The sequence below is a fragment of the Vigna umbellata genome, chromosome 8 (genome assembly GCF_029865625.1).
Source record: "Vigna umbellata cultivar VRB3 chromosome 8, Vumbellata_1.0, whole genome shotgun sequence".
Classification (NCBI taxonomy): domain Eukaryota; kingdom Viridiplantae; phylum Streptophyta; class Magnoliopsida; order Fabales; family Fabaceae; genus Vigna; species Vigna umbellata.
Genome location: NC_142172.1, coordinates 5416498 through 5437398, shown reverse-complemented (window position 1 = coordinate 5437398; position 20901 = coordinate 5416498). Strand labels below are relative to the sequence as shown.

At 34.3% G+C, this 20901-nt stretch overlaps 1 protein-coding gene across 2 annotated transcripts; it reads left to right on the top strand.

Moving 5' to 3' along the window:
• Positions 1-2886: 2886 nt before the first annotated feature.
• Positions 2887-11545, top strand: LOC124826354 (DEAD-box ATP-dependent RNA helicase 38-like). Of its 2 annotated transcripts, XM_088096422.1 has the most exons (8): positions 2887-3167; positions 3270-3788; positions 5728-5793; positions 6497-6901; positions 6995-7033; positions 9787-9871; positions 10872-10957; positions 11080-11545. In XM_088096422.1, exons 1-8 carry the CDS (start codon positions 2946-2948, stop codon positions 11140-11142), a joined length of 1485 nt encoding a protein of 494 aa, XP_087952548.1. In that variant the 5' UTR covers positions 2887-2945; the 3' UTR covers positions 11143-11545. The 2 variants fall into 2 exon arrangements, 1 of the variants encoding a protein (XP_087952548.1); XR_015781575.1 differs by lacking the exons at positions 6995-7033; positions 9787-9871.
• The last annotated feature ends 9356 nt before the right edge of the window (positions 11546-20901 follow it).

The following is a 20901-nucleotide window of genomic DNA, read 5'->3' as shown; positions in this document are numbered from 1 at the left end:
TTGGTGTGGTTGAAAATTTCCTAGTACATTGGTATTGTTAGATTGTTGTTTTCATTGTCATGCTTGAGAATACTCACCTTAAAGAACTGACTCTTGATGTAAAGAGAATCCTAAAAGTAATGGAGACATGGGATAGAGAACATGACACTAGATTTGAGACCCTGGAGTCTGTCGTTGATACAATGTTGTAGCATAAATCCGCAAACCCTTTCCCACCATTTCATGTGTGTAATGTAAGCTTAATTTTCTTTCCTTTGATGGGTTCGATGTCTTGCAATGGATCTTACAGGCAGAGCAATTTTTTTTGTATTACAATACTCCGGACGATCATCATTAACTATTGTTGCCATACATTTGGACAAGGATGTGGTTCCTTGGTATTAAATGATGACTCGCCATGATTCATTTCATTCATGGGTTGCGTTTACTCGAGCCTTAGAATTGGAGTTTGGTGCCTCTCCCTTAGAGTGTTCCCAGTCTCATCTGTTTAAATTAACACAAACAACTTTTGTGCATGATTATTATGTTTAATTCATTGCACCACTGGCTAATCATGTGCAAGGTATCACCACTGAAGCTTTATTAGATTGTTTTATCGAAGGCTTAAAACGGGATATTTGAAGGGATGTGATTGCTCAATCGCCCTCAACTTTGATTCGCTCTGTTTCCTTGGCCATATGAAGAGAAATACCTTTCCAAACCCAAACATTATCAACTCTACCCAACAGCCAAAACACAAGCCACAAACACTAGTCTACCTATAAGCCAAACCATTAAATCCACTAGTTTACATGTAATCCCCTCCTTCTTAATCCTACTATAGCTCCATCCACCACCACCATCAGAAATACCAATATTGAGAGAATAAGCCTAACAAAGATGCAACTTAAGAGAGAAAAAGGCCTTTACTATACGTGTGATAAAAAATTTTCTCCAAGCCATCGGTGCCCCCAACAAACAATATTTACTTCTCCATTTACAAGATGAGGATTATGGAGAATTACCACCAGAACCTTCAAACCTTGAGCATAGCGTTGAATTACATCTGTCCCAAGAGCATCATTTATCTTATAATGCTTTAAAAGGAACCTCTACTTTGAGTACAATGAAATTTCAGGGGTCTGTCAATGGCATAACAGTACAAGTGTTATTTATTAGACAGTGACTCGAGTGATAATTTTTTGCATCCACGAATAGCTCATTGTTTGAAGTTTTCTATTGAGCCAATTCCAAATTTTCAAGTTTTGGTGGGAAATGACAATGCCTTATTTCCTGAGTGGTTGGTCAAGGAATTAGAAGTCAAAATTCAGGGTCATTCATTGACCTTGCCAATATATTTATTACCTGTTACTGGGACTGACTTAGTTTTGGAGTCTGCAGGTTAGCTACCCTTGGTCCCAACATTTCAGATTATAGTTCTTTTACATTGAAGTTTTACCTAGGAAACCAATTTGTCACATTGCATAAAGAGCAACCAACCTTACCTATGCAAGCTTTGTATAATCATCTCAGAAGAATGAATCACACATATGCCATAACTGAGCTTTTCACATTATAATTCCAACAGTTGGACTGTTCTCAAGACCAATAGTTAGACTTATTGATATCAGATGGTGGTGGTGTTGCATACCTATAGGGTGATGTTTTTTGTTCCTTTTGGGTTGCCTTCTAGTCGGTCACAAAGTGATTTTATTCCTTTATTCCAAAGATATTCGTCCTTTTCAATCTAAATGAGGTTGAGGCTAAAAAAACACTTTGATGTTTAAGTCAGTCAAGTGCGCTAGATGATAATAAATATTACGTTAGATGATAATAAATATTATAATTAATAAACGTCTTAATATAAGTTATGAATTTTTTTAACCGAAGGAGCATCATCCACATAGCTTATTAATTACCTTGGTTATTTTTTTAGATTAATAATTATGCTAATCATACATTAATCATGGTTTTAGATTAAACAACTTAATACACAATTTCTTCTGAAATTATTTTTACTTATATATAAGCGACTATGCCGTTATGATGAAAGTTCATATTATTAAGACCGAATACATATAACACATAAGTTTGATATATTCAAGGAGATATATAATAAGGGAACCAATATTAACCTTTGTAAATTTTATGCTAAAGACAAAGTTTAATTTACTTAAAACAGTTCATTTATTTATTTACATATATGATTTTAGTTTCAGCAGTATATTTGCAGTAATAAAAACATATTATACTTTACACAATTAAAGACTTTTTTTCTTCCAAAAATATGTGACTATTGTTTCATTCACTCTCATAATTGCTAAATGTACCTTCACAATAATAGAAAATAAAAACTCAAGCTCTTTTTAGTACAGCACCACACCACTGAAGCTGCAGAGAAAGAAGAAGAGGGGGAAGAAGGGAAGAACGCTCAAGAACAGAAAGAGAATGCGAAAAGAAGTACTTAATTCGGAAAGCTTTGAAAATTGTATTCTAAATGTTTTGAAAAGATTTTTTCTGAAATATATTTTATGTAAGGATATTCTGAAAAAATATTATATATGTTTTAGAAATTCTATTTTGAAAAATCTTTTCCATAATATATTTCATTCGTTCTATATATTTAATTCTAGAAAATTTAATTCCATAAAGTTTATCCCGTAAATCTTGTTTAAAAAATCTTATTTTGAAAATTTTAGAAATCTGTTCCAGAAAGATTAATCTTTTCAATAGAAAAAAATCATTTTAAAAGTTTTTGGAGGTGCGCAAATAAATTGTGGAGATGCAGGAAGTAAAAGTGGATAATGTTCATGTAACATAGGCCCAAACATTTATATTATTGGCCACCGTCATTGGAACGCAACCTTCACTATATTTATTATTACTATTGGAGGAACACATTATTATTATTTTTTTCGGCCCAAACATTTGTATTATTGGCTACCGTCGCATTCTTCTTCCGAACCATGGCAGAACCATCCACCGCCGCCGCCACCACCACCGCGGTGGACCCTCCGCCGCCAGTTACCAAAAGATGGGCTGACGAAGCGGACGAAGAAACCGAAGCCTCCTCCACCGCCACCGCCACTGAAGCATCTTCCGTCAACCTCGATTCATTAAAAATCGAAGACAACGATAAGAACCCTCCCAAACTCTTGGATGACCCCGACGATTCTAGCATCCAAAAGGTTCGTTTTATTCGCAACACAACACTTCTCTCTTTCTTGTTCTCTCTGTTTACAGTTGGTTAGGGTTTTGAATTGAATGTCAGGGTTTTGTAATGTGGTCAGGTTACCTCTGGAGAAACGCCGTACACGTCGGCTGCGAAGTTCGAGGACTTAAACCTCTCGCCGGAGCTTCTGAAAGGGCTCTACGTGGAGATGAAGTTCGAGAAGCCGAGCAAGATCCAGGCGATAAGTTTGCCGATGATCCTCAACCCGCCGCACCGCGACCTCATCGCGCAGGCGCACAACGGGTCTGGGAAGACCACGTGCTTCGTGCTTGGGATGCTCAGCCGCGTCGATCCCAAGGTGCAGGCGCCGCAGGCTCTCTGTGTCTGCCCTACTCGGGAGTTGGCTAATCAGAACATCGAGGTTCTCCGCAAGATGGGGAAGTACACCGGGATTGCGTCGGAATGCGCTGTGCCGACGGATAGCAATGCGCTCTCGATCGCGAAAAGGGCGCCGATTATGGCGCAGGTGGTGATCGGAACCCCTGGCACCATCAAGAAGTGGATGAGCTTCAAGAAACTTGGGGCCGCCAGGTTGAAGATTCTTGTTTTTGACGAGGCAGATCAAATGCTTGCGGAGGTAATTTTATTGCGTTGCCCACTTGCTGAACTTGTTATTACCGTACTTTATTGGAGGATTGGTTAGGTTAGACACAAGAGAACAGTAGTAGTAGTATTAGTAGAAAACCACATTTCTTGACCATTTATTTGTGAGTTTAATTTTGATACAGCTTTACCGTCACCTAGGTAGAAATCACTCTGGATATGTCTTTTAAGTAATTATCTGGTGAGTTAGTAATCTCACCATGCATAACAATTCATGATTGCATAACCCGTATATTATCAAGACAATATTTATGCAGACACCCTAGCACATACATTTTGGTAACTTCAAAGCTGTTTGATAGCTGCTATAGGGATGCCAGTTTTGTTATAATTATAATGCACCTTGTGGGTTGTAATGTTCTACACATGGGAGCAGGTCCTTTGGGCTGGATTGTGCGTAGGATTACAGTTGACCAGGATCGGGAGAATGATGTGATCTTTCATGTGCTAATAGTGGGATTTACAAAATCTAGCAAGTCAAGGTGCCCGAAAATTCTGGGACGGGCCCCTTTGATTTCCAATTCCAGTAAAAAAACCCTAGAATTCTTTCAACCCCAATGGTAAAACACTTCTTAGTTATGTCCTTGTTTGAATGAGACCCTTGTTCCATACTGCACATAAGTTCTAGATCTTTTGCAACTGTTGGATGTCCATGCTGCACTACAATTGCAGCTTTGGCCCTGCTGGTTGTATCTCTCTTGCGAACTGAGCTTCATGCAAACAGAATTGAAAGTCACTTTGTCCTTCTTTTCCCAAGGTTTCTCTCATCTGATTTGCGAATGGAACTTCTTTTTATATTAATTTCTTTTCTTGTCTCTTCATCAATTTGCGTAGTGTTTTTAAATGGACCCAAGTGTGTGTGTGTGTGTGTGTGTGTAAAATTGTTCAAAGATTGTTAGTGACTTTTAAAACGATTATAATATAATATATAATTATGATATTTTTTACTGGACCTAAGTGTTTTTCTCCTTTAATTGCTCATAATCATAATAATATATGATTCTGTTAATTTGAAGATATTATTGTCATCATGATTTTTTTTATTTACGTTTGTTTAATATTGGGGTTTTTTGTCTGAGGAAGTGGTTTTGCAAGTATTTGCTTTATATATGTTCTTTTTAATACACATGCATTGTATATTGTGTATTATATTATGGGTATAATTGTTCATTTTAGGTAGGAATATAGAATCTTGAAATCCTTGAGTTACAAGCTTTCACCCTGTCTCCAACCTTGGTAGAATCTTGAGTTTAATAGTATTGAGCGGTGCTGCTGTGCTACTGTGTTGCTGAATTATAACTTTTGTGGCCAGGATTGTTGCCACTGTTTCAATATGAGATTGGGGATCTTCCCTCTTGACTTATTGAGTTGATTTTATGTTACTATGCCAATATTTATGCAGCTTATTTTTAGTTGCATACAACTAAAATTTTATACATATGATTCATGTATATTTCAACTGCTCTTTGACTACTGCATTTTGCCCATCATACATTGTCCCAAATATCATAAAGTTGATTTTTGGCCTGCCTCCATTTTTCTTGATCCGTATTCTATTGTGAACTGTTCATGGCTGTATCGTTCTTCCTGGAATTGTTACTGCATTTTATTGAAGAATTACCTAGTGAAACTGCTAAAGCTATCTTTAAAATGGTTTGCGTGCTGTAATTGTGTTGCAGGGTAGATTGTCAGTTTGTCATGGATATAGAGGAATAGAGAACTAGTAGTAGTGAACCATTTGATTTTACGATTTATTCATTTATAGTTTATAAATGTGCATGCCAGAGATTGAGCATTACACAGTTTTAGGTTCGGGAATGTTCATATGCTTACATGTTCATTTGTCTTATTTTTAATAGAAATTTGCTGGTAAATATTCCATGTCTTGATTGTTATTAACTTCAATGTTGCAGGATGGATTTAAAGATGATTCCCTGAGGATAATGAAAGAAATAGAAAAAGTCAATTCTAATTGTCAGGTTGGTTGAATTCTCTCTCACGTTGTTCTTCCATGGATCATGATATCTCTCCATTCTCCATCTGCACAAGAAATTATTTCATAGATTTGTCTACGTGACTGAGATATATGCTCCAATTAGACTCAGCCATATATTTTACATTGAAACATGTGCTGCAGTGGGTGAAATTGATTTTTATAGTAAACCAAATGGAAGCTAAGTAGCGGCATAATATATTTTTTCTTGATGCAATTACTTTACAAGTGATGTGTTAGTTTCTCTGATTCGTTTAGCTTCTTCAACTTGTGTGGTAAATTTCTGCATCCATATAGTGACTGGTGATTGCATGTGCATGCAGTCATACGTGTAGAGACATGATACGTAGTTATAGTCACCTATTCTTCAGCATATCTTTTCGTTAGTTCATGCAAAACTTAAATCACTTTGAGCCCTCTTATAACGTGTGAAAGATATGAAGTTAACCATCCATTCATATTACGAGAAGAGAAAACAGTCTAGTGAAATATATCTTGTTCAGTCAAACAACATCACATGGATATAAAGATTACATCTTCTTTTGGTTGATATTAATGGATTGATACTAGTCAATTTGTATTTGCACAATTTTGGAGCCACATAACTATTGGATCTGCATTTGAATAAAGCTTTCTGCAGTGAGTTTCTTTTTATCTAGAAAATTGATTGGTCTTGTGTGTACCTCCAGGTTCTTCTGTTTTCTGCTACATTTAATGACACCGTCAAGAATTTCGTTTCAAGGACAGTCAAAGAGGATCATAATAAACTTTTTGTAAAGAAAGAAGAACTATCTTTAGATGCAGTGAAGCAATATAAAGTCTACTGTTCTGATGAACTTGCGAAGATTGAAGTGATAAAAGATTACATATTTGAAATAGGAGAGAATGTGGGGCAAACCATCATATTTGTGCGTACAAGAAATAGTGCACAAATGTTGCATAAATCACTTGTTGACATGGGCTACGAGGTTACATCTATACAAGGTGCTCTTGGTCATGACGAGAGAGAGAAAATTGTTAAGGAGTTCAGAGATGGTTTGACTCAAGTTCTTATTTCAACTGATCTTCTAGCTCGTGGCTTTGATCAGCAACAGGTACTGTGTTGGTCCTCTCTCCCACTCTTCTCTTTTTGTCTGTCCTTTTATCTTTTAAATGTGGTTACATCCTAACTATTTATATTTATTTAGGTTAATTTGGTCATCAATTATGATCTTCCAATGAAACACTGTTAGGACTTGGAGAGTTTATGAGAGGAGAAGGGGGAAGAATAATACCTAACTGTTAAACAGTTAGGAGAGGATGGGTAGAAGGGCATATATAAGAACCCTTATTGTTTGTTTCAGGGGGAGTTAGACTCTTTGTTAGTTGTATACCGGTCTTGCACCTGGTGAAGGAGGTTAAGCTCCTTGGTTTCTACAGTGTATTCTTGATTCTTTGCTGTGAATACCATACACATTCTTTGCAATTTCTGATTGTTGCGATTACTTACGTGAGTAGAGAGAGGGTGAGAGTTAGGGGTCTTACTTGGATTCCTAACAAAGTGGTCCAACCTGCCGGATCCGCTTGGGAGGGGACTGCTAGGTCAAGTAGGGATCAAGAAGTGATCAAGAAAGGGTGGAGGCATGGAAGGAAGAAATGATACCTTGGAGAGGAGGACCAGCGAACTGAGAATGAACATGGCAGCAATACGCCAAGATTATGCAGAAATACGCCAAGATTTGCAAGAAATTATGAAAATGTTGAGTGGGCGAACCAGCAACCAGCAGGGCCAACAGTCGGACGGCAGCCAAGCCTCTGTCAACGAGAACAAAAGGAGGCAAGAGGAGGAAGTGGGAGAGGCAGGGGGTGAACGCCATGAAGGGCAACCCAGTTGGAGGACAACGGTAGAATTACCCACTTTCGAAGGGTTTGATCCTATGGGATGGATTGCTAGGGTGGAGACAGTTTTTGAGAACCAGGGGGTGATAGAGGAAGAAAAAGTGCGCCGGACATACAGTAGCATGAAGGGAAGTGCTGGCTATTGGATCCAAGCTTGGAAGGAGAAAGCCAAAAATCGTTCCTGGGATGGCTTGAAGGAAGCCCTGGTGATAAGGTTTGGAACCATTGTTGAGCGTTTGGCGACATCGAAACAGATGGGGACGGTGGAAGAGTATGTACAGGGAGGCGAAAAGGTAAGATCGGGATTAACCGAGCAATCCGAGGCCGATCGCGATAACACAGGCCGATCAAGAGTTGTCGAGCGGTCCGAGGACATAGAAGACCAGTCGTATTGGGGATGAACGAGCGATGAGGTGACACGGTCGGAGGCCGATCGCTATAGCCCATGCCGATCGCTAGTGGCCGAGCAATCCGAGGCCGATCGCAATAACACAGGCCGATCAAGAGTTGCCGAGCGGTCCGAGGACATAAAAGACCAGTCGTATTGGGGACGAACGAGCGATGAGGTGACACGGTCGGAGGCCGATCGCTATAGCCCATGTCGATCTCTAGTGGCCGAGCAATCCGAGGCCGATCGCTATAACACATGCCCAATGAAAGTTATCGAGCGGTCAGAAGTCGACCGCCATAATCTAGGACGACCGCTCGGTCCAGGCCATCATTGGCCAGAAAAGAATCGAGGGACGGTCAATTTTGGGGAGGATGAAGAGATGGAGACTAAAGAACCAGAGACCGAAGTAGACCGGAAGCAGAAGGAGATGTCCGCTTTCTCTGCTGGAGGCCTCACTCAGAAAAAAATGATGAAGCCGAATGGTTTGATATGTGACCGAACGGGTATGGTTTTGACTAGCAGTGGAGCCAGCCACAGTTTCATAGGCAAGGTACTAGTAGAGGATCGAGGTTTACCCATGGAGGATACCCAACCGTACCAGGTGAGCTTGGGGGATGAGCAGAGGAAGAAAACCAACATCGACCGAACGGTTGAAGTTAGCGGGAAGGAACTGAACGGTAGATCGAGTGTTGCCGAGCGGTCCAAGATCGAACGCAATATCACAGGTGAGGTTGTCGAACGGTCCGAGACAGAATTAGACCTGAAGCAGACGGAGTTGTCCACTCTCTCGGCTGGAGGCCCTATTCAGCCAAAAGCGATGAAGCTGCAATGTTGGATAGAGGACCGAACGGTATTGACCATTAAAAGACGAGACCGAACGGGGGTTCGACGAAACCGAATTGACTAGGGTGTTCAATCAAAGGGGGAAGAAGGTAGTCAGCAAGGGGGATCCAACACTAGCTAGAAGGTGGGGGGAGCTAGAAGCTTGGTTAAAAATAAAGGAAGTAGTATTGTGGACCTTGGTGTGGAATTTGGGGGTGATAAGAAGGAAAGAGGAAGAATGGAAGATAGTGGGGGAGAAATGGCCGCCACCTAAGCCTCCAGACCTAAATTGATGGACCTAAATTGGTGGGCAGTAGCCAGTGGATTCTCTTCAGATGATAACAAGGTGTCTGCATCTGACCCAAAATCTGCTCTTGCGTTACAAAGACTAGTCCAAGCTGCAGTATGGTTTCTTGGGGAAAATGTAAATTATGCTGCATCTGAATATGCTTGGGAATCCGCCACCCCACCTGGTACTGCATTGATGATGTTAGATGATGAAGAGGAGCCAGGAGACCAAGCCCTTCGGTTCCAACCTTGGGGACAAGGTTGATTCTCAAGGGGGGAGTAATGTTAGGACTTGGAGAGTTTATGAGAGGAGAAGGGGGAAGAATAATACCTAACTGTTAAACAGTTAGGAGAGGATGGGTAGAAGGGCATATATAAGAACCCTTATTGTTTGTTTCAGGGGGAGTTAGACTCTTTGTTAGTTGTATACCGGTCTTGCACCTGGTGAAGGAGGTTAAGCTCCTTGGTTTCTACGGTGTATTCTTGATTCTTTGCTGTGAATACCATACACATTCTTTGCAATTTCTGATTGTTGCGATTACTTACGTGAGTAGAGAGAGGGTGAGAGTTAGGGGTCTTACTTGGATTCCTAACAAACACACTGCCAGCTATACCCGTGAACCTGAGCCTGATTGTGAAGTGTATTTGCATAGGGTTGGCAGAGCTGGGCGCTTTGGGCGCAAAGGTAATTTCCAGATTTCTCTGCTTACTCTTGTGTAGTTATAAGAAATTGTTAAAGTTGCATTATTAAGCTAGGAAGCACTGAGACCTTGGTAGAAAAGTGCGGTGCCGTGCCGAACACTTGTCAGACACTTCTATTAGATGTCCAACCCTATTCAACTGTGTCACAATTTTCTTCTGGCTTACATCTCTTTAACATGATTTGGCTGACGCTACTGTATTTAAAAATAGCAAAAAGAAATTGAAAGAAGACGACCTATATTAGAAATAATGGATGACTTATTTTTTAGGCTTATAAAAAGGACTTAAGTAGTTATTTTAACTATTAAGATTACATGTTTGTTATTTAAGATTCTACTGTGAAAGATGTTATTGCAAGGAAAACTTTATCAAATTTGTTTTTACAACATGAAAATCTTAAACAGTTGAGACTTTTGTCCTGATGCTTATATTACATGTATGCATTTGCTGTGGGTGTGTATCAGCAGTTATACGGTGTCCTATATTTTGGTCATTAGCTGTGTTAGTGGTGTCAGTGTCAGAGTCGGTGCTTCATAGGTATTAAGTGAGCCCCCCTAATTCCTTTTTTTTGTGGTGCTACTTGGTTCAATATATATTATTACTCTGACGGGGTTAGAAATATTTTTAGCTAGTGGGCTGTTGAGTTGGTAGGACACCTGAAAATCAGATGACAAAGGAGATTTTAAAAATTGACTATTTATCTGTAGTTCTTATAGACTTTATCACTTCTAAATTCTTTTTCTTTTTCCATCTTACCGGACAAAGCAGATATTTAGTTTGAGTGATCACCCTGGTCAGACTGGGGTTTAAGTTTTAATATGTACCTGTTTGGCGACAGTATCACTTCATGCACTTTTTTTTGCTTTACCCTTTTATTCCAAAGAAAGTGATTCATAACTTCATTCTTCCTCGAGTTATGAATCATATTTTCAGCGCTGGTATAAAATAGTTAAGTTATCCGTTTGTTTCTTTTGATCCTACAGGGGCTGTATTTAACCTGATTTGTGATCAAAAGGATGAAAGGCTCATGTCGAAGATTGAGAATCACTTCGGCACTCGTGTAGCTGAGGTGTGTCAATTGATTCATAGCACCGATTCTGCTAAATTTGATTTTTTATTATCTGTTCTGAAGGAGTTGTGAAAATATCCATCTTAAATAACATTATTTTGTTAATGTGACTGGGGATGCAGGTGCGAGCACAAAGTGTTGAAGACTATAAACGTGCTCTCAAGGAAGCCGGTTTACTGCAATGATGTGAATCTGCATAAGTCGAAGGCTGTCGATAACTGTTGTGTTTCTCCTCAATGTGCCTGGATTCTGGCCAAGGAATTCGATCATAACAATGAATGGTTTGATTATTCTGCAGGAGCACATGCGGATGATGGTTAAGTTTTGGGGATGGAGAGTTTTTGGTCGGTCTGTTTTCAATACTGCTGCTGTCGTGCTTGATTTTTTCCTGCAGTGTGTGTAATTTAGATTTTTTCTGGTCAAACATATTTTCTTGAGTCTGAAATATACCACTATGATTTTCATATAAACAGCTGATGCATGACTGAGGTGTGTAAACTTAGATATTAAGGCATCACAACGTCAAAGTCATCATCATGTATAATTATTGTCACAAAAATAATTGACCACTTTATGTTTTAAAAGTCATCACAACATATGTAAATTCACCTCGGTAACATGAAAAAACCAAAGCTGATACAAAAAGGGGTTTAACAAAGAAAAGGGGGATAAAGATAATCGTATATATATTATTAATACACTCGTAATAACGTTTGTAACAAATGGGATACCTAATTACTATAGGAGTTTATCTAATGCTATATTTTTATTAAAATTCACTTTTTTATTCAATGTTTTTGAAATTTATTTTAAATGAACTTTAATTATATTCCTAAAATATATTTTAAAAACATTTAGTAAAGTGTTAATTTTAGAAAAATACTTACAACATTTCATTCGTATAAAATTATTAAAAAATATTATAAAATTAATGATATTGACTAGAAACATATATTTTTAGTAAAGTGATATTACAAAATTAATGATATAAGAAATAGATCCAACATACAAATTGACGCTCAGAGATAGCACTTAATGCTAAACCTTTCATGGCGCTTAACAATAGTTCTGGTAGTGTAATTCTTCTTGCAAAACGTTGCACTCAATATCCTAGAGCTAAAATATTATAGACATCTAGTTCAAAGATGGCGCTCAATAGTGTCTTGTTGTCGTTCAGTATTAAAACATTCACAAAACAGGACCCTCAACGATGTAGATGGACGCTCAACATTCTCAAGCTAAAAATGCTTCCAAACTTGCACAAGGAAGTTAGCGCTCAATGCTAGTCTAGTACTGCTCAGTGTTATATCATATATCAACACTTGTATTTTGTGTTTCTGATGGAACTTATACCTGTTCAATTGTCAAAATAGTACTTCTTTTTTAGCGCTTTGGTTCAAAATAGTTTTAAACATAGAAACTTGTACCAATTTGTCTAATTACTTATATTATAAACTCTCTTAATCACACAAAACCAAGCTCAAACCAACAAAATTCGTGAATCAAACATTCAAACCATACAAGTAAAATTAATCATGCTCACTACAAATCTAATTCATTAAATTAGCAAGAAAATTACAAAAGAATTAAGGATTAACTTCCCTTACTTTGATAGCTTCTCAACAAACCCTAAAGAGTCAAGACACCTCTTAACTTGCAAATTATCCCTTTTCTACACCTAGAGAAAACATCAAAACGATCCGACCATGTCAACAAAGAAATTGATCAGCATGGATTCAAGAAAGATGATACAAGAACACATGCGAGCAGGAAAATCTTGCATTCAACCAGATGAAACAAACAAGATGAGGAAAGAGGTTAAAAACCCTAAAGAAGAAAATGATTGGTTGACCTTGGCGAGCTTGTCACAATAAGAAATCTTATGGCCTCTAATCCTCAAACGAGTGAACAAATTGTGAGAAATCTCAAAGAAATGGGAGAAAACTCTTATAAAAGAGTTTATAGAGAAAGAGAGTGTTTTTAAGTAATGAGACTCTTTTATAGTTTTATATTTATATAAAAGCGTTTTATTATTAAAATAATAGAGTCTTAATATTATAAAACACTTTCACTCCTAAAATACACCTTTCTAGGTTCTCACAATATTAGTTTAACATTTATACAAAAATTAAATTTAGTATAAATTTAGAAAGATGTAAAATTGCTTCATTGAAAAAGAATAAGATTGAATTGAATAAAAATAAATATAGAAAATAAATTGAATATAAGATATATGACATAATCACTCTCACATCATATTAAGAGTGTTATGACACAAACTTAACATGTGAATGATTTTTTTAAAATAAAATAAAAATTAAAAAACACAAAAAAAAAATCACAAAGTGACATGAGATATATTTGATATTGTTGGTATAGTATTGACAAAAATTATAAAATTGTATCAATTTTAAAAAAAAGTTAGAGATAAAAAAATTTGGAGACCAATTTAATTATTTTGACTAAAACTAAAACCAAAAGAGTAATTAAATATAATTTTAATGTCAATATTTTTAATATTCATAACTCTTTTGTCCCTTTTTTACCTACAAAACTGTAATACTTTATTAGTTTTTGAGATGGTTTTACTTATTTATACGAGTTTGGAATAAAAAGTTGAAGTAAAGCTCGTTTAAATTTAAATAATGTTATCTTAATAGAGTAATAGCGTATCATAATTCATCATAATAAGAAATGTAAGAAAGGTACAGAAATCCCTTTTGCAAATAGTTGTGAAGTAATGGTCCTTGAAATGATTTATTGTGTTGGGTGGTAGATTTTTGAAAGAGTAGAAAGAGATTTTGGTGCATGAATGTGAAGGAGAAGTGCAAAAAGTTTACTTAGATTGGGTACAAAGTATTCCCAAAATTGGATGCATTAATGGATTTGGAAAATTGAAATATTGATTAGATTGAAAGGTGATTCAAAGTCACGCGTGAAAAAAAGGTTGAAATAGTACATATTTCCACTTCAACACTGACATCAACATTCTCAAAAAGCCCAAAGCGACCCCAATTCAAAGAATGGGATATCTCTCCATTTAGGTTTTGTTCTCTTGTGTATTTGAGGGAGATGATTTGAATGGATTTGAGGGTAATTTTTTAGTTATTTTTTTGAGTGGATTTGTGGGTAATTGAGAGTGGATTTGGAAGTAAAGTTTGTGAGAATTAGTGTAGGATTTGATTGAGGTGATAGATTTTAAAAATTAGTTTAATTGGTAGAAATTTAAAGATTACCAAAATGTCCCTAGTTATAAAAGTAATATAAAATTTTATTTATAGATGTTATATTTAATTGTAAAAATGTTTATAAAAAAAATTATAAATAATTTATAAAATTAATGTTTAAAAATTATAAAAATTATAATGTATAGCCTTGTAACCGGTTACTCAAACGCGTAACCGATTACATGCCTTCATACCCCCCTTGTAACCGGTTACGATAACCGGTTACGATTCTCCTGTAACCGGTTATGCCACCCTCCCATTATGCTTCATACCCCTGTAACCGGTTACACTCTCCTGTAACCGGTTACCCCACCCTCGTCATTGCATATCAAGTCAAGGGCACACTGGACTTTTCATCATCAATCCACGCAAATCTCTCCAATTTTGCGAGTGATCAAAACGGAGTGTATCCCGCAAATCCATCCGCGATGATCCGTCCATTTCAGCTCAAACGAACAGCACAACAGTGATAAATCGTCGCTCTCAAATTCGCATGAACAGTAAATTCTGTTCATGCGAACACAGGCTTAATCTTTATAGGAAACTTTCCCTCAAGGGCCACTTTTAAACTAAGTACGAGGACCATGCATGATTTCTCATTGACTAACAAATTGAAACGTGAATTTATGTTTAATATTAAATAAAAAAATTATTAAATAAAAAAAATTAATACTGTACAAAATAAAAACTCAAAATAATTTTATTACTTTAAGTTTTCTTTTAAAAGTTGGATCTAAATATGACAAAAAGAGTCAAGTTTGTAAGGTTAATCCGTCAAATTGACAAAAAAGTAGGTTGGGTATAATTTTCAAGAGTTAAACCAATATGGTCTCTCAAGTTAGGCAGTCCTTGCAAGTTAGTTGAACCAGCCCGGTAACCTAACTTCATTAAAAAAAATTGAACTCACGCCACGATACTTTATATTAACAGAGTTAGATAGCCTAGTCAAAGTTTGATACAACTCGGTCAAGATCTTAAACAACCTGGATGACAATCCTTTTCAACCCGGATGACAACCTTTTACCGCTCAGAATCAACGCGGAAACTTGACACTAGCCCATTTTCATATAAAAAATCAAATATTTCAATTCGTTTCGATGTGATGTTAGACTTTTAATGACAAAAAAAGAAACAAAAAAGGTGGGACAGCCTGGTAGACCACCAACGAGCAAGTCGGGTTGTAAAGTTGAACTCATTTTCCATTTTAAGGTCAGTCTGGTTCGACCATTTTTTACGGGTCAATATCGAGTCAAGATTAAATGGGTCGGGTTGGTCCGTTTTGTTACCCTTAATTGGATAAAAAAAATTATCAAATTCTATGTAAAATTATGAAAATAGTCATTAAAAAATACAAATAAATTTTAAAATTATTTAACACAAAAAACTTTGATAGGTCTTATTTATGTTTAATGAGTTTTTTCCCCAGTAATTTTGTATTCTTAAATAAGTGTTTCAGGTATAGGGAATCGAGGTCAACAATATGTTGTCTAGTATGTTTGGGAAAGGTCTAAGGTTCAAATCCTTGTATCATTTTTCGTCCATTTCACTTGGAGGTTGTGACACCCCATTCGGGTGTCACTCTTTATTCGTAAAACATTTATTTATTTTTCTAAAATTTGAAATTTCAATTTCTCCGATAAACTATTTTTAATACATCATAAGTATTGAAAATCGAGTACACATCTTAAAATAACATTGATTTAAAATTACAATCCTTAATAAAATTCTCAAATATTTTTCCTAGAATATTTTGCAAAAACACAAACGCAAACACAAATAAGCAAAGATGAGCTAACTAGAACATTGAAGAGCATACAATAAAACACACTCATCCACACTACTTAAAATCATTCATTTCAACATAAATCATCAAATTTCATATACATGACCACACAATTGCCATCAATTTAATTTCGTTGAACACACAAAAATCATCTGCCTCAGCAGATCACAACTCAATAATGCTCATTCTTAATTTAAAATCTAACATTAACCTAGATCATCCACTTATCAATAATTCACAACTCAGTCTACAAACTCATCATGTAGTATATATCCATCACATTCACATCATATACCCAATCATGATTCCAACAATCAACATGATAACACATCATATAGAATCATTTCTCAATAACAACTGTAATGACACATCACTCTCATTATCTTGTTGTTAATCACAACATTAACTCATTACATCCATACTCATAGTTTCACACATGCATATCTCATCTCTAGTCATTTCCATGTTAATCCAAGATAATCATCCAAATAACACACAAGTATTCTCATAGAGTCCATTTTTATCAAAACATCAATCTTACAAAAAATTATTATATTGGTTAAATGCCAAACATTCAATAGAAAACACTCAAGGTTGGTATATTTTCTAACATCACGATAGATACATCACTTACTCAGCACTGAACAACTTTTCATTTCAAAATTAAGATTCAATAAATAACATACCAACAAAGAGAGATTAGTCCCTCACTTACATATCTTCAATTCGCGGATAAAGCAATAACAATCAAACATTTATCACATCACAAAAATGTTCATTTAACATTACTACTTTGGCAAAGAAAAATACTCATCATATGAACACACCAAATCCACAACTCTCCACATGTAATTATTCAATCATTCAAATTTCATCAATTAAACACAGTCAATATTCATACTGCTAATTGTCCATGCATAGATAAATAATCATTCAGTTTAACAAAGATTAAAGGTCATGCACAATCTATAATTAAAATTTCTAAGCACTTAGGAATATGTTCTAATCCATTAACAACTCAATTCCTCACTTTTCAAGTCTCTTATAATATACATGAATTGTGGACCAAAGACTTGACTTATTAACTTATATTTGGCAACCTAAGTAACATTACTAATCATCCATTTAATTTAGCTATATATTTCCCATTTCAAACTCATCTTGTATGACCATTACGTGGGCAAGCTTGTACACATTACCAGAATTTTTATTTATCATAACATACCACTTCACTAAACTACCAAAAACTACTACATAAATATAATAAATATTTCTACTCAAAAGATACACCAAAAGCACCATATAACCATCTCTCGAAAACAAAACAATAAGTCATAATACAAAAAGTATTTATACTCTAAAATCGACACCAAAAATAGCATGTAGCAATTATTTTTCTGAATAGAAACAACAAGCTAAATACAACAAACAATATCACATTTAAGACAACATATACTTTCTTTGTTCTATGAAAAGATATAAGTTGAAAGCTTGTTGAGTAGACTTCTAGGAAAGAGGGCGCGCAATGAACAACTTCAGTACATTCTCTTTCCTTAGCCAAAGTGTTCCCTAGCAAGTTTCACAAATATCACATTCATTTGCATATATCATGTTTCTAACAAAATTTAATAACTTACACTTTAAAACACTCCATATATCATCACTATATTGGCCAACAATCAATAAAATCTCATACTACAAAAAAAAAAAAATTACTCAAGAAGTATATTTTCTAAACAACAACCAACATTCATGTCCAAACAACAAGCTCATATCATCATCTTTTCACAAAAATAAAGAGACATGGTTTAACTCCTCTTACCTCTTAATGAACTACTTTGATCCTTTCTCTACGAAATCTGGGCAGCACCTCCCTTCTTTACCCTTTAAAACCTTCTACACTCACAAAGACAACCCCCTTTCTATAGACAACTCTCTCTACAACTCAATCTAATCACCCTTTTAGAAGTTCTCACAACTTTCTCTATGAACAGATCCTAACCCTCAAATCTTTTTATCTGCTATTAAATTCTTGTTCCCTCTTCACGAATTTCACTCCAATGATGAAAAACTTCATTTTCTCACCCTTTTTTATAGTTGAAGTTAGGATTACTCACGTAGTACTACATTATTACTATAGTTGTACTACATTGTTATTGTAGCAGTACTGTAGTTGTACTACACTTTACTGTAGCAACACGCTTTTCATGAGGTATTTTTACTATAGCACCATACGTATTTTACCGTAACATTATATGTATTTTACTGTAGCATTATACCAAATTTTTTGTACTCGAAAATAAATATTTATCAACTCAAATGTAATTATTTTCAAGGGTCTTACAGAGGTTACCTGCACAAGTACTCTGATGCTAAAGTCAGTAAAAATTCAACCGTTAAAGTTTTAATAGTATAGTAAATGCAAAATCTCCTGTCACCTTATCTCAAATTTGTATTTATAAATTTCGGAGTAGACTTTTGATTAGTAACAGTTTAATTATAACCCAATTATAAACAATTATACTTTATCTCTATATATGTTTAGTAATAGTTAATTAACTTGATGAATGACTAATCGACAAGGTTCTTTAATTGTGCCATTTTAACGATGGTTCTTCCTAACTCCTCACAAATATATCCTTGGCATATGACTAAATGTATCATTCGCATATGACTGCCTGTGAAACTGTACAATAAATATTAACCAACTCATTAACCTTGTTCTTGACGTCATTAACATTTTTTTGTGAATACCATCTTCACAGTTTATGCATTTAATTTTATATTGTTATTAAGTCTGATATTATTATTAACAATGGTAAATTTGGTTAATTTTCATAATAATTATATTTGGGTTTATGGGTTTGAGCAGTTGAGTATGAAAAGAGAGATTTGGTAGAAATGTTTTACATTTTTTTTTCCATTATCACAATTTTTTTTCCTAAAAGTATATTCCTTTTAAAAAGGTTTACTCAACTAAACTCATTCTCACCTTAATTTCCAGATTAGACCCATTTAATGTTTACAGATTGAGAATTTGGTCTTCATAGACTCAATTTTTAAATATTTAAATTGAAAAAAAAAATCATATCAACATGTGATCGCCAACAACTGAATTCTGAGATGATTTTTTTTTCTATTTTTTCTAAAAAAATTTAAAGAAAAAAAAAGATGTAAAAAGCTATTTTATATTGAGAATTCAGGTCGTGAAAACTCAAATTCTCAACAGATCCAAGTTATAGAAATTAAGGTAGAAGTGGATTTATTTCCATCATTTTTTTTAATAGGTTTATTTTGAAAAGAAATATAAAAATTCATATTATACTTTATTTAAAACCTCATTTGAAAAATTAGACATTATTGGTATTTTAATCTATATATACTTACTTTATATATTTTATTTATTTATTTACCTCTCTTTCACGTTTTTTTGTAATTTGATCTCCCAAAACATTTCATCTTGAAATTTTGGAGATATTTAGTTTGTTCAAATTTCTCAGATAGATATGAAAATTAGGATCTAAACATGATATGTAAATATTTGATTTTCTATGTTTTGTCTCGTGGTTTCAAAAAAGTAACTGTTTTTCATTTCATTTTAGTTTTTTTTTGTATGTTCTTTTTGTTTTTACCCTGTGATAGGAGAATAATTTATTTTTAGTTCTTGTTAATTTTTTTCCGAAAAACAATAAAACAAAAAGTATCCATATTTATAAAAATAAAAATAAAAAAATAAGGATAAAAAGGAATTTTAGAGGAATCAAAAGTCAAACAAAAGTTTTTGGAGGAATTAAATATAAAATATGACTCTGTAGTAGAGAGCAATAACATATTTTCTAATTTCTTGTAAATATTTTCTAAGACAATCTTATTTTCACCAGTGTCAAACAATTCTCTTAATATTAAATTTAAGTAATACTAATAGTGAGTATTTGGATATTATTGTAGGGTTAAATCGAAATACATGTGTATGCATATGTAGCAAAAAGACGATTAACTTTAAATTAAATATATGGATAATAATTTATATGCTGTTAGCATTTAAAAAAATATAATTTTTTTTCCAAATAATTGTAATTAGCTAGTTTCTTTTTGTTCTATTTTTCATTCTTTATTCAAGTAAGAAAATATTTAAAAATAAATAAATTTTAAATTTTAAAATATTAAAAATATTAAAATAATTTTATAAAATCAAAAATGAAAATAAATTTAAACATTGCAAGCTTGTTTTTTTTATTTATTAAAAGGGCCAAAATATAATTTTAATTAACTTGTTTTACTAACGTTTAAATAAATAATTTAAGTTTATTGAGTTTTATATTTTTGAAAAATCGTAATACAAGCCCATTTTCGTCTTTTTCTTTCCTTTTCCTGTCCTTTTCATTATCTTACATATCTTATCTATCATTATTTTCTCTTTTCCTTCATAGTTATTTATCAATGCACTTTTTAACTATAGTTAAAAGCATTTCATTTTGAAAACAACTAATGTAAGACACGTTGTGAATAGTATTTTTTTTTAAATCAACATATTCTTATAATTTAAGAAAAATCTTAATCAAATACTACTAGATTTAGTTTTATAATCTTAATAAAATACCTTAAAAATTATTTATATAATTTATAACCAATACAAAATAACAAATTATGAAACTAATGAGACTAATTTCAATATTTTATTTTTATCTACTATTATAAAGCCATAATTGTAAATCTGATTGAATCCAATAGAAAGAAAAAAAGGTTGAGAGAAGTGAGAAAGCAAGAAGAAGAATAAAGAAATTGCAAGTTGTGTTTATTTAGCTAAAAAACTAAAAAAATGTTGACAGCTGAAAGATAAAGCACCAAGTTGACACAAAATAACAATATCAATTATATCTAAATAAAAAAATTGAAAATGAAAGCCCAAACATTAAGAAAGCGACACCTGGCAG